This window comes from Felis catus, chromosome C1, assembly GCF_018350175.1.
Source record: "Felis catus isolate Fca126 chromosome C1, F.catus_Fca126_mat1.0, whole genome shotgun sequence".
Taxonomy (NCBI): Eukaryota; Metazoa; Chordata; class Mammalia; order Carnivora; family Felidae; genus Felis; species Felis catus.
In genome coordinates, this window is record NC_058375.1 from 158,634,083 (window position 1) to 158,649,108 (window position 15,026).

The window sequence follows — 15,026 nt, forward strand, 5'->3', positions numbered from 1 at the left end:
GTGGTGGTTTCCATTTTGTTATGCATTTCGTTTAAAGCGTTTTTCAGGTCCTCGTGACTGTTCCTTAGTCCCTTGATCTCTGTAGCAAGAGATTCTCTGCTGTCCTGTATACTGTTTTCAAGCCCAGCGATTAATTTTATGACTATTATTCTAAATTCACTTTCTGTTATATTATTTAAATCCTTTTTGATCAGCTCATTAGCTGTTGTTATTTCCTGGAGATTCTTCTGAGGGGAATTCTTCCGCTTGGTCATTTTGGATAGTCCCTGGTGTGGTGAGGACCTGCAGGGCACTTCCCCTGTGTTGTGGTGTATAACTGGAATTGGTGGGCGGGGCCGCAGTCAGACCTGATGTCTGCCCCCAGCCCACCACTGGGGCCACAGTCAGACTGGTGTGTGCCTTCTCTTCCCCTCTCCTAGGGGCGGGATTCACTGTGGGGTGGTGTGGCCCGTCTGGGCTACTTGCACACTGCCAGGCTTGTGATGCTGGGGATCTGGCGTATTAGCTGGGGTGGGTAGGCAAGGTGCACAGGGGCAGGAGGGGCAGGCTTAGATCGCTTCTCCTTAGGTGATCCTCTTCAGGAGGGGCCCTGTGGCAGCGGGAGGGAGTCAGATCCGCTGCCGGAGGTTTGGCTCCGCAGAAGCACAGAGTTGGGTGTTTGTGCGGAGGGAGCAAGTTCCCTGGCAGGAACTGGTTCTCTTTGGGATTTTGGCTGGGGGATGGGCGGGAGAGATGGCGCTGGCGAGCGCCTTTGTTCCCCACCAAACTGAGCTCTGTTGTCAGGGGGCTCAGCAGCTCTCCCTCCCTTTGTCCTCCAGCCTTCCCGCTTTCCGAGCAGAGCTGTTAACTTATGACCTCCCAGACGCTAAGTCGCGCTTGTTGTGGGAACACAGTCCGTCAGGCCCCTCCACTTTTGCAAGCCAGACTCGGGGTCTCTGCTTGGCCGGCGAGCCGCCCCTCCGCCCCGGCTCCCTCCCGCCAGTCCGTGGAGCGCGCACCGCCTCGCCGCCCTTCCTACCCTCTTCCGTGGGCCTCTCGTCTGCGTTTGGCTCCAGCGACTCCGTTCTGCTAATCCTCTGGCGGTTTTCTGGGTTATTTAGGCAGGTGTAGGTGGAATCTAAGTGATCAGCAGGACGCGCGGTGAGCCCAGCGTCCTCCTAAGCCGCCATCTTGCCTCAGTATCAGGGTAGTTCTATTTTGAATTGTTGAAGAACCTCCATACTGTTTTCCAGAGTGGCTGCACCAGTTTGCATTGCCAGCAGCAGTGTAAAAGAGTTCCTCTTTCTCTGCATCCTTGCCAACATCTGTTTTTGCCTGAGTTTTTTATTTTAGCCATTCTGACAGGTGTGAGGTGGTATCTCATTGTGGTTTTGATTTGTATTTCCTGACGATGAGTCATGTTGAGCATTTTTTCATGTGTCTGTTAGCCTTCTGGATGTCTTCTTTGGAAAAGTGTCTATTCATGTCTTTTTCCTGTTTCTTCAGTGGATTATTTGTTTTTTGGGTGTTGGGTTTGATAACTTCTTTATGGATTTTGGATACTAACCCTTTATCAGATATGTCATTTGCCAATATCTTTTCCCATTCTGTCAGTTGCCTTTTCGTTTTGCTTATTGTTTCCTTTGCTGTGCAGAAGCTTTTTGTCTTGATGAGGTCCCAGTAGTTCATTTTTGCTTTTGTTTCCCTTGCCTCCGGAGACATGTCAAGAAGTTGCGGCAACTGAGGTCAAAGAGGTTGTTGCCTGTGTTCTCCTCTAGGATTTTGATGGTTTCCTGTCTTAGGTCCGGGTCTTTCATCCATTTGAGTTGATTTTTGGGTATAGTGTAAGAAAGTGGTCCAGGTTCTTTTTTCTGGATGTTGCTGTCCAGTTTTCACAACACCACTTGCTGAAGAGACTCTTTTGTCTATTGGATATTCTCTCCTTCTTTATCAAAGATGAGTTGGCCATACATTTGTGGGTCTATTTCTGGGTTCTCTATTCTGTTCCATTGATTTATGTGTCTGTTTCTGTGCCAGTACCATAATGTCTTGATGATTACAGCTTTGTTATACAGCTTGAGGTCTGGAATTGTGATGCCTCCAGCTTTGGTTTTCTTTTTCAGGATTGCTTTGGCTATTCAGGGCCTTTTCTGATTCCATACAAATTTTAGGTTTGTTTGTTCTAGGCCTGTAAAGAATGCTGGTGTTATTTTGATAGGGATTGCATTGAATATGTAGATTGTTTTGGGTAGTATCATGTTCTTCCAATCTATGAGCATGGAATGTTTTGCCTTTTTTTTTGTCTTCTTCAATGCCTTTCATAACCTTTATCTGTAGTTTTCAGTGTATAAATTTTTCACCTCTTTTGTTAGGTTTATTCCTAGGTATTTTATGTTTTTTGGTGCAATTGTAAATGCAGTCGATTCCTTGATTTCTCTTTCTGCTGCTTCATTATTGGTGTATAGAAATGTAACTGATTTTTGTACATTGATTTTATATCCTGTAACCTTGTTGAATTCCTGTATCAGTTCTGGCAGTTTTTTGGTGGAGTCTTTTGGGTTTTCCACATAGAGTATCATGTCATCTGTGAAGAGTGAAGTTTAACTTCCTCCTTGCCAATTTGGATGCTTATTTGTTTGATTTGTTGGATTGCTGAGGATAGGACTTCCAATACTATGTTGAATAACAGTGGTAAGAGTGGACATCCTTGTTATGTTCCTGAACCTTAGGGGGAGAGCCTTCAGTTTTTCCCCATTGAAGATGATATTAGCTGTGGGTCTTTTGTATAATGCTTTGATGATCTTTTGGTATGATACTTCCATCCCTACCTTCTTGAAGGTGTTTATCAGGAAAAGATGCTGGGTTTTTTTTTTTTTTTTTTTTTTTTTTTTTTTTTGCCAAATGCTTTCTCTGCAACTATTGAGAAGATCATGTGGTTCTTTTTCTTTCTTTTATTAATGTGATGTATCACATTGCTTGATTTGCAGATATTGAACCAGCCCTGAATCCTAGGAATAAAACCCACTTGATTAAGTGGATTAATCCCACTTAATGTATTGCTGGATCTGGTTTACTAGTGTCTTGTTGAGAATTTTTGCATCCATGTTCATTAGGGAAATTGGTCTGTAGTTCTCCTTTTTAGTGGGGTCTTTGTCTGGTTTTGGAATCAGGGTATTGCCTCGTAGAATGAATTTGGAAGTTTTCCTTCCATTTCTATTCTTTTTGGAACAGCTTCAAAAGAATGGGTGTTACTTTTTTAATTTTTAAAAAATGTTTATTTATTTTTGAGACAGAGACAGCACATGAGTTGGGGAGGGGCAGAGAGAGAGGGAGACGCAGAATCTGAAGTGGGCTCCAGACTCTGAGCTGTCAGCACAGAACCTGATGTGGGGCTTGAACCCATGAACCGTGAAATCATGACCTGAGCTGAAGTCAGATGCTTAACAGACTGAGCCACCCAGGCGCCCCATCTCTTCTTTATTTTTTATTTTATTATTATTATTTTTTTTTAATTTTTTTTTCCCAACGTTTTTATTTATTTTTGGGACAGAGAGAGACAGAGCATAAACGGGGGAGGGGCAGAGAGAGAGGGAGACACAGAATCGGAAACAGGCTCCAGGCTCTGAGCCATCAGCCCAGAGCCTGATACGGGGCTCGAACTCACAGACCGCGAGATCGTGACCTGGCTGAAGTCGGACGCTTAACCGACTGCGCCACCCAGGCGCCCCGCCCCATCTCTTCTTTAAATGTTGGGTAGAATTCTCCTGGAAAGCCATGTGGCCCTAGATTCTTATTTTTTGGGAGATTTTTGATTACTGATTGAATTTCTTAACTGGTTATAGGTCTGTTCATATTTTCTATTTCTTCCTGTTTCACTTTTGGTAGTTTTATATGTTTCTAGGAATTTGTCCATTTCTTTCAGATTGCCCAATTTGTTGGCATATAATTGCTCATAATATTCTCTTCTTGTCTACATTTCTGCAAGGTTGGTTGTAATCTTTTTCATTTGTAATTTTATTTATTTTAAGTCCTTTTTTCTTTTTATCAATCTGGCTAGGGGTTTAAAGAACCCCTGTCTTTCAAAGAACCATCTGCTGGTTTCATTGTTCTGTTTTTTTGATTTTGATATCATTGGTTTCTGCTCTAATCTTTATTTTTTCCCTTCTCTGCTGGTTTTGGGCTTTATTTGCTGTTCTTTTTCCAGCTCTTTTAGGTGCAAGATTAGGTTATGTATTTGAGACCTTTCTTCCTTCTTTAGGAATGCCTGGATTGCTGTATACTTCCCTCTTATGATCACCTTTGTTGCATCCCAGAGGTTTTGGGCTGTCGTGTTTTCATTTTCATTGGCTTCCATGTACTTTTAAATTTCCTCCTTAATTCCTGGCTAACCCATTCATTCTGTAGTAAGATGTCCTTTAATCTCCAAGTATTCATGGCCTTTTCAAATTTTTTTCTTGTGGTTGATTTCAAGTTTCATAGTGATGTGTTCTGAAAATATGCAAGGTGTGATCTTGATCTTTTTTGTACTTGTTGAGGGCTGATTTGTGACCCAGTATGTGATCTATTCTGGAGAATGTTACATGTGCACTGGAGAAGAATATGTATTCTGCTGCTTTAGGAGGAAATGTTCTGAATATATTTGTTAAGTCCATCTGGTCCAGTGTGTCATTCAAGGTCATTCTTTCCTTGTTGACTTTCTGCTTAGATGACCTGTCCATTGCTGTATGTGGAGGTGTTGAACTCCTCTATTATTGTGTTATTATTATCAGTGAGTTTATTTATGTTTGTGATTAATTGATTTATGTATTTGGGTGCTTTCACGTTGCAGGCATAAATATTTTCAAGTCTTAGATCTTCTTGGTGGATAGGCCCCTTAATTATGCTATGATGCCCTTCTTCACCTCTTGATACAGTCTTTATTTTAAAATCTAGTTTTTCTCGGGGCGCCTGGGTGGCTCAGTCGGTTAAGCATCTGACTTCGGCTCAGGTCATGATCTCGCCGTCTGTGGGTTCGAGCCCCGCGTCGGGCTCTGTGCTGACAGCCCAGAGCCTGGAGCCTGTTTCAGATTCTGTGTCTCCCTCTTCCTCTGACCCTCCCCTGTTCATGCTCTCTCTCTCTGTCTCAAAAATAAATAAATGTTAAAAAAAAATTTTTTTTTTAAATCTAGTTTGTCTAACAGAAGTTTGGCTACTCCAGCTTCCTTTTGACGACCATTTGCATGATAGATGGTTCTCCATCCCCTTACTTTCAATCTGCAGGTATCTTTAGGTCTGAAATGTGTTTCTTGTAAGCACCATATAGATGGGTCTTGTTTTCTTATCCATTCTGATATTTTGTCTTTTTTTTTAAAAATTTTTTTAACTTGTTTTATTTTTATTTTTTTTTAAATTTACATCCATATTAGTTAACATATAGTGCAACAATGATTTCAGGAGTAGATTCCTTAGTGCCCTTTACCTATTTAGCCCATTCCCCCTCACACAATCCCTCCCGTAATCCTCAGTTTGTTCTCCATATTTATGAGTCTCTTCTGTTTTGTCCCCCTCCCTGTTTTTATATTATTTTTGTTTCCCTTCCCTTATGTTCATCTGTTTTGTCTCTTAAAGTCCTCATATGGGTGAAGTCCTATGATTTTTGTCTTTCTCTGACTAATTTCACTTAGCATAATACCCTCCAGTTCCATCCACGTAGTTACAAATGGCAAGATTTCATTCTTTTTGATTGCCAAGTAATACTCCATTGTATGTATGTATGTGTGTGTGTGTGTATGTGTGTGTATATATATATATATGTATATATACCACATCTTCTTTATCCATTCATCCCTCGATGGACATTTGGGCTCTTTCCATACTTTGACTATTGTTGATAGTGCTGTTTTCCGTATTGGTGATTCGCTTGCTCTGCTTCATCCATCCTTGTTGTCTTGGCCTCCATTCTTGCTATAAACATGGGGTGCATGTGTCCCTTTGAAAGAGCATACCTGTATCCCTTGGATAAATGCCTAGTAATGCAATTGGTGGGTCATAGTGTAGTTCTATTTTTAGCTTTTTGAGGAACCTCCATACTGTTTTCCAGAGTGGCTGCACCAGCTTGCATTCCCAACCCTATGTCTTTTGATTGGAGTGTTTAGTCCATTGACATTTAGAGTGAGTACTGAAAGATACAAATTTAGTGCCATCGTGTTGCCTGTGGAGTTAGTGTTTCTGGTGATGTTCTCTGGTCCTTTCTGGTCTTTGTTGCTTTTGGTCTTCTTTGTTTTGTTTCTTTTTTTCTCCACTTAAAATGTCTTGCAGGCTGTTTAGTGGTTATAAATTCTCTTAGTTTTTTTGATTGGGAAACTCTTTATTTCTCCTTCTATTTTGAATGATAGCCTGCTGGATAAAGAATTCTTGGCTGCATATTTTTCTGATTTACCACATTGAATATATCTCCCACTCCTTTCTTGCCTGCCAAGTTTCTGTGGATAGGTCTGCTGCTAACCTGATCTGTCTTCTCTTCTAGGTTAAGGACTTTTGTTCCCTTTTTGCTTTCATAATTTTTTTCTTGTCTGTGTATTTTATGAATTTGACTATGATACAACCTGATGATGGTTGGTTTTTATTAAATCTAATGGCATTCTCTGTGCTTCTTTGATTTTGATGTCTTAGTCATTCCCCAGATTAGGAAAGTTTTCTGCTATAATTTGCTCACATTAAACCTTCTGTTCCTTTTTCTCTCTCTTCATTTTCTGAGATTCCTATGATTTGGATGTTATTCCTTTCTAATAAGTCACAGAGTTGTATTGTGCTCTTTTGCCTTTTTTCCCCTCTTTTTTTTCCTGCTCCATAATACTGTTTTCTGTATTGCTGATTCACTGCTCTGCTTCGTCCATCCTTGCCTTCGTGGCATCCATTCTTGCTTGCATCTCAGTTATAGCATTTTTAATTTTGTCTTGACCAGATTTTGCTTGTTTTGTCTCTGCAGAAAGGGATTCTATGGTTTTTTTCCAGCCCTAGCTAGTATTCTTATTATCATGGTTCTAAATTCTAGTTCAGATATCTTGCTTATATCTGTGTTGATTAAGCCCCTGGCTGTCATTCCTTCTTGTTCTTTATTTTGGGGTAAATGGGTGAATTCCTTCATTTTTTCATTTTGGAGGAAGAAAAAAATTAATAAAATAAAAAAAATTAAAAACAAAACAAAAAAATCAAAAGAGGGAAGCTAGATCCTAGGTGTGTTTTGGTCAAGAAGTTGAAAGAAGCTTGATAGAATAGAGAAAAAAGATAGAGAAAAGAAAAAACAGGTAAGAAAATATTTAAAAATTAAAAAAAATTTTATGGGGTGTCTGGGTGGCTCAGTTGGTTAAGTGTCCGACTGGGTGGCTCAGGTCATGCCCTCACGGTTCATGGGTTTGAGCCCCGTGTCAGGCTCTGTGCTGTCAGCTTGCAGCCTTGAACCTTTTTCAGATTCTGTGTCCCTCTCTTTCCTTGCCCCTCCCCCACTCAAACACGTGCTCTCTCTTTCTCCCTCAAAAATAAATAAACATTAAAAAATTGTACATAATAAAATAGAATAAAATGAACTAAGGGAAATAGTAAAAATTTCAAAAAATAATGAAAAAATAAAAAAATTAAAAAAAAGAAAATAAAAATAAAATTCTTTATTTCCTTATCCTAGACTAAGAAAAGAATGGGAAAAAAAAAAAACAAGAAAAACAATTTAAACAAAATCAGAAGCAACAAAAACCCAAAAACAAAACCACAACAAACTAAATAAATGAACAAGCAAACAGAATGAAACCCGAAGGAAGTTACACCCAGGTTACCCTGGATTTCAAACTATGTAGTAATCTATAGTCCATAGTAAGCAGGGGGAGGGACTTGTGTGGTCTTCTAGGGGATGTGCTTGGAGGGTGCAGTTGGGTGGGGCTTGGTGTAATGACTCCGTTCTTCACTAGGTGGCACTGCTTAGCTTGCTGGGATGATTAGTGTGGCTTGTGCTAGAGAGGTGGAAATGGCTTCACCCAGCTCCCTTGTCTCTGGCATAGGAACTTCCCATTCTCACTGACCCATGATCAAGCACCCCTCCTCCTTTGTCTCAGGCCTACCTCCACTCCCCGCCCCTACCCTGTCCATATCCAATCCATCTGCCTGCCAGGCAGTACCTCCCTCCAGAGTTTTATCTTAGGTGGGGTTGCGTTTCAAAACCCCACACTCCAGAGGCCCTTGCTGCTTGGACTTGTGCCAGATCTCTGGTGCAAGATCTCGCTGAGCAATGGCTGGGTGCCAGCTTGCTCCAGAAAATGTGATTGCGCAGTGACAGAGTTTCAGAGATTATGGCAAATCACAACACAGCCGGAGCCAGGTTTCTCCGCACTCTGGTGTCTTTGTCTCAATAGTAGCAAACATGGCTGCTCTCTGGGGTCTTCTGGGATCTTTGCCTTTGGTGAAGCCATATGACCTCTATCAGATGCCCTCCAAGGGGGGAACTGCTTCTCCCCATGTGGCACACTGACCCCTCAGACCTTGCTGCCTGCTCCTGGGGATTTGCCCTAATTCCTCACCAGAACACCACCAAGCGCTGAGCTCCAAACTGTCAGACTCTGCTCTCCAGTGTTTTATAGGATCCTGGTGGTATTGAAACCCTCTCCTTTCTTCCCATCAGTGGTTTTGGGGAACAGGTTGCTTGTTCAGTCCCCTGTGAGTGTTTTCACTTCTTTCTCTCTCACTCCCGCTGCTTTTGGGAAGTGTTTTTTCCTGCACTCTCCTGATGTGCTTCATTCTCCACCTTTGTCTGTCTTCTTTCCAAAAAAACCCAGCTCTCTATCCTTCTCAGCTTTTCTCTCTCCCAGTTCACCTCTCTGCACTGTGTCCCTGCCGAGTTCTGTGGCGCAAGTCATGCAGATGGTTGTGTTCATCCTCAAATTAATTTCCTAGGGTGCAAATGGTTTGGTGCTGATCTAGCTGCGTTTTAGGAATGAGGCAAGCTGAGGGTCTTTGTGCTGCTCTGCCACCTTCTCATGGCCTCCAGATTTTGTACTTCTTTAGTTAGGTTTATTCCTGGGTATCTTATTGGTTTTAGTGCCATTGCAAATGGGATTAATTTCTTGATTTCTTTTTCTGCTGCTTTGTTATTGGTGTATAGAAATGCAGCAGATTTCTGTACATTGATTTTATATTCTGTGACTTTGATGAATTCATGTATTAGTTCAGACAATTTTTTGATGGAGTCTTTTGGTAGCCCAATAACAATCTTTGGGTATTGTTTTAAGTGGTTGTTAATTTACCTGACTTCTTTTTATGGAGCTCACATGTTTTTCATCTGTCTCCTAAATCTAAGAGAGAAAGGAATAGAGGTTAATTTGGATTGAGAAACCATCTGTAAATTTTTCAGACTGGGAGTTTGAATCTGGGTTTTTAGGGATCTTATTATCTCATTTTGGACATATACATATTTTGTGTCTGAAACACATGTAGCAGTGTTGTCTACTTCTCTGCCCAGGGATTAGTTAAGATTTGGAAAGTGTTTCTGAGGGTTGCCCAAATGCTGTTTGGATTGAGGTTGTACTTGATTTATTTCCTTCCTTGTCCATTAGACCATGATTTTCTCCCAGGGTTTTATATTGCTTCCTCATGAATAAATAGGGAAGAACTACAATTTACCATCATGAATTTGGGGTGTGTTGTGGTATTGTATAGTCATGGTAACCGTATTCTCATCTTCCTTAATCCTGAAATTCTCACTACTGGGAATTCTTCCTGTTATTAAAAATATTGTTTTTTTCTCAAAATAAAAATGTGGGATTTTTTTTGTTTTTTAATTTTTATTTGTTTATTTGTTATTTATTTTTTAAAATTTACATCCAAGTTAGCATATAGTGCAACAATGATTTCAGGAGTAGATTCCTTAGTGCCCCTTACCCATTTAGCCCATCCCTCCTCCCACAACCCCTCCCATAACCCTCAGTTCTCCATATTTATGAGTCTCTTCTGTTTTGTCCCCCTCCCTGTTTTTATATTATTTTTGTTTCCCTTCCCTTATGTTATCTGTTTTGTCTCTTAAAGTCTTCATATGAGTGAAGTCATACGATTGTTGTATTTCAGTGACTGACTAATTTCACTTAGCATAATACCCTATCCATGTAGTTCCATCCATGTAGTTGCAAATGGCAAGGTTTCGTTCTTTTTGATTGCTGAGTAATACTCCATTGTATATGTGTACCACATCTTCTTTATCCATTCATCCATCGATGGACATTTGGGCTCTTTCCATACTTTGGCTATTGTTGGGTTGCATGTGCCCCTTCAAAACAGCATACGTATATCCCTTGGATAAATACCTAGTAGTGCAGTTGCTGGGTCATAGGGTAGTTGTATTTTTAATTTTTTGAGGAACCTCCATACTGTTTTCCAGAGTGGCTGCACCAGTTTGCATTCCCCCAAAAATGTGGGACTTGTAATAGATAACACAATAATCCATTATCTTGAGCAGGTTGTCACATTTTGGATTTGAAATCAGGAGTAGTATTTAAAACATATTTATCTTTAAGTTATACTCCATAGTCATTGTTGAATAAATAGAAAGTATTAACAAAAATATAAAAAATAATGTATTAGTCTATCACTTAGAGGTGACTTATTGTAAACTTCCATATTCTACATTTTATATGTAGTATAGTTTAATGGTTTCATGCTGTATATGCTGCTCTATAATCTACTTTTGTCACTAATGACAGTTTTGAACATTATAAGAATGAGTATATTTTAACAGTTTTATATGTATTTTATTAGTACTTAAATGGTTTCATACTCTATATGCTATTCTACATATCATGCTTTTCTCATTTTTAATAATGGTTTATGAAGACATATCTGGCCAAAATGAATTTAGAGCTCTAGCATTGTTGTTCTTCATAGAGTACAGGTGTAGTATAATTTACCTAATCCCCTGCCATTGGAAGTCAAAGATTCTTTCATTTTGCTTTTATAAATAACACTGTGATAAATAGTTACGCATATAGTCCTTATTCACTTGTCTATTTCTTTAGGATAAATTCCTATAACTAAAACTTCTGTTACAATAATAAATAAAGGCTTTTGATGTCTATTGGCAAATTGCCATTCAGAAAAATTATACTACTGTATACTTTTAGCAGTAATGTACAGGAATTTGCATTTTCTGGTACTCTTCGTATAATCTCCCTTCCTGGATGTATTTGCTATCTATCTACCATGATGTGAATCCCAACTCACTGCTCACTGTTTCCATAGTTTGTTGTTGTGTTTTTGTTCATGCTGTCTTTTCTTGGAATGGCTTTCCTCTCCTTTGCTTGGTTAATTTTACTTGTTTTTTAGACTATAAGGTTGGGAAATTTATACAGCTTTGTTGTGCCATGACCATTGTTTGATTGAGGATACTCTTCTTATAGGAAGTTTATATTTGAAATTATGAAGTAATTCTAGCCTGGGTTATAAAATATGTTTTTCCAGATTTGTCTTTTCTCTCAAGATTGGGAGAACAGTTTTATAAGTGGCTGTTAGCTAAATCTCACACTTTAGAACCCTCTGGGCCCTCTGTCATGATTTTATATTCTTGTGTCTTCTTTCTGCCTTTTAATGCTTGCAATTTCATTCTGGCCGAGTTACTCCAAGGGCAAATGAGGCTGGTAGAAGAGGAGGAGACTGTAGTTTGATTTTCAGTACTGCTGCCAGGTAGATGGTCAGAGAGGACTGGCAAAAGTAGGGATCTACAGGGAGGGCATACTGAAGTGGTCAGTAAATGCTGACTGAGCTAAGTGGTAACTTTGGAAGACCCCAGCTCTGAGGATGGATGCTAGATTTGCCAGATATCTGAAGTTAAGGCTATGGTATGTAGGCCAAGTAAGCTATACCTTGGCCGACAAGGAAGCCAGTAGATAAAACAGTAGCATGAAGCTAAGGTTACTTTTCTGCTGTGGAGATTTCATAATTGAGAAAGTATCTGGGAATTTGTACCACAGTTTAACCTGCCACCAACACAACACTATTGTTAGTACAACAGACTGTATAGAGAATACTACCACACATGTCTTTAGAATACCAGTTGGCTCCTATATGTTTGGAAAATAGGAGAAAGACATTAGTATAACACAGAGGTTTTGGATCCCTGTGTGGTCTTTCCTAGTTCAAGAGAGCTGGGATAATGGGGTAGAATCATCCTTTACCTGCATGGGAATAAACCTGAACTGTACTGTGAAGGCAGCAGGGACTTTTTCAGCAACATTTAAAGAAAATTAGAAATGTGCAGTTGCATCCAGGGCTCCCTCTGCAAGAGGCATACCTCTAGCTTCATATTGGTTGCACTAGGGGTAGATTGCAGCTTCCTCTGCTCCTCTTACCTCTGTGTTGTGTTAGCTGGCTAGCTTCCCATTCTGCTATGATGCAGTGGTAATATCCCCTGAGGCAGCCTAACACCACTCTAAGATATTTGTCTGGGCATCCAAATAATATCCCCAGGTACCTATTATTGCTTTTGTTACTTCTCTGGTTACAAAACTGAATAGGTTGTAAGTTGTCTGCCCCTCATCTTCTCCCCCGCCCCCCCCCCCCCCCCCCCACTTTAGCTTTGTTATTTTTAATGGGAGGGTTTTTCAGGAATGAATATATCACATATAAGCAGAAATGCCTGTATTTCCTTTTTGGATTTTTTCTTAAGTATTTAAAATTTGTTATTATTACTTTTTAAACTATCAACTCTAGCTTTTAATGCACTGTGCTTATTTTTCAGAATTTTTTTTTTTTTTTTTTTTTTTTTAGAATTTGCTTTCTTAAACTCATCTTTTCTCTTAGATCCTTCAAAGCCTTTTCTCTATTCATTGTTTTAGCTCTCTTCCCCTTCCCTCCTTTCTTCCTGTATTAATCTGCTTCCCTTCTCCCCTTTATCTTTTTTGTGCATTTGATGTTATGTTTAAAAGGTTAGTAATTTTTTTTGTGTTTTGGAAATTTTTGTTTTGGAATTTTTTGGTTTTGCAAGTCTGCCATTAAAAACACAGATTAAGGGGTGCCTGGGTGGCTCAGTCGGTTAAGTGTCTGACTTTGGCTCAGGTCATGATTTCTCAGTTTGTGAGTTCAAGCCCTGCATTGGGCTCTGTGCTGACAGCTCAGAGCCTGGAGCCTGCTTCAGATTCTGTGTCTCCCTCTCTCTCTACCTCTAACTTACTCGCACTCTGTCTCCTTCAAAAATAAACAAACATTAAAAAAAAATTTTTAAAGCACAGATTAAATTTAAGAGCTCTTGTATTTTAATACTAAGGATTTTCATTATATATTTTAATTATAATGCTAATTTTAAAGTAAAATATATTTTATTACAGTAAATACATGAAAGTAAAATGTGTTAATATTATGGAAGCATGCCTGTGTTATATATTTAACATAATTTATAAGCATATTTATATTTGTGTAAAATGTGTACATTCATGAATAGGACTGTACATGATGCTAATCTTGTTTTTCTCCAGGAGGATCAAGATGGGAGTCAAGGTCTGGGCAAGAGAAAGAGGGTCAAACTAAGCAGTAGCACCAAAGGTATTTATATTCGTTTTTTTCCTTGTATAAAAAGCTAAAAATATAAACCAAGAAACAGACTCTTAACTATAGAGAACAAACTGGTGATTGACAGAGGGGAGGTGGGTGTGGGGATGGATTAAATTGGTGATGGGGATTAAGGAGTACACTTGTTGTGATGAACACTGGGTATTATATGGAAGTGTTGAATAACTGTATTGTACACCTGAAACTAATACTGCACTGTGTTAACTAACTGGAATTTAAATAAAAATTTTATTTAAATGTTTAAACATTAATTTAAAAATGTTTAATCATTAAGAACACTTAATGGCTAGCCATTTTGAAGAGAGTTATGTTTTTAGATTTGTCTAATGATGGAGAAAGTGTTGTTAGGGAGTGATTGTGGGGGACCTCAAAAGCAAATGAAACCCTTACTATCAGAATTTTGTTTCTTTTTTTCATAAGATATGCATTATTATATTTGAACCATAAAAACAAATCTTTTCATTGATTCTTTGATTTGGATCCAGTGTTTTTGGTGTAAAGTTTTAGTTTGATTTACATCTTGTTATAATCTGGAGTATGCAATTTCTAGAGTGAAAAAGGATGAACACAGAAGAGATGATGAGAGAGAGAGGTGGGGGGGAGGGAGAGATTTAAAATGAATGGCACTTATTAAGGGTTGTTTAAAGGGGTGCCTGGGTGTCTCAGTTGGTTAAACTGCTGACTCTTGATTTCTGCTCAGGTTATGATCTCAGGGTTCATGAGTTTGAGCCCTGCATCGGGTTCTGTGCTGACAGCACGGAACCTGCTTGGAATTCTCTCTCCCTCTCTCTCTCTGCCCCTCCCCTGATCATGCACGCTGTCTCTCTTTCTCAAAATAAATAAGTAACATTAAAAAAAAAAAGGGTTCAGTAAAGGTTCAGTATGTGTTTGCTCAAAGGAGGAAGTAGAGGTGTCTGTAGTGAGGAAATAGATTAATAATAATAATATTTTTAAAACTTTTTTGCATATGCTAGACGTAGTGCTAAGCACCTCACGTTTCATTTAATTCTTAAAATCACCATATGAAGCAGTTTTTATTATTATTGTTATTATTGTTATGACTATTTTATGAATGAGGAAATGAAGGCATGTTAGAGATCACAGCTAATGGGAAGTAGTTCCTTAATTCAAGTCCCAGAGCTTGACCTCATAATCACTATGTTTTCTAGACCCTCACTAAAAGCTTTTCTAGAGTACTTGTTATAAGTTGATGGCCTGTGCTGTGAATTTTTGCCATGGATTTCCAAATACCAACGTGGTCTATATGCTGGGTTTGTATGCACTGTTAGAGAGTTTCCAGAGGTTATATTCCTATTTTGATGAAAAGAATTTGTTAAATTACTATTTTGATGTATCTTGTAGAATATTTAGAACTGCTTGGGAAGGAATATTTAGAACTGCAGGCACTTTCAGTTGAGGCTCATTTTGTAAGTCTCTTCTGAGGTACTTATGCTGCTGCATTTAATTTCTAG

General features: G+C 39.1%; 1 protein-coding gene across 8 annotated transcripts in view; it reads left to right on the forward strand.

The window, feature by feature from the left end:
* UBR3 (ubiquitin protein ligase E3 component n-recognin 3) overlaps positions 1 to 15,026 on the forward strand; it is a 244,481-nt gene that overhangs the window by 64,720 nt on the left and 164,735 nt on the right. For all 8 annotated transcript variants that reach the window (XM_023259445.2, XM_023259440.2, XM_023259442.2 and 5 more), the window contains exon 6: positions 13,461 to 13,527. In XM_023259445.2, coding sequence (XP_023115213.1) covers positions 13,461 to 13,527 — 67 coding nt within the window. The remainder of the gene's footprint in view (positions 1 to 13,460; positions 13,528 to 15,026) is intronic.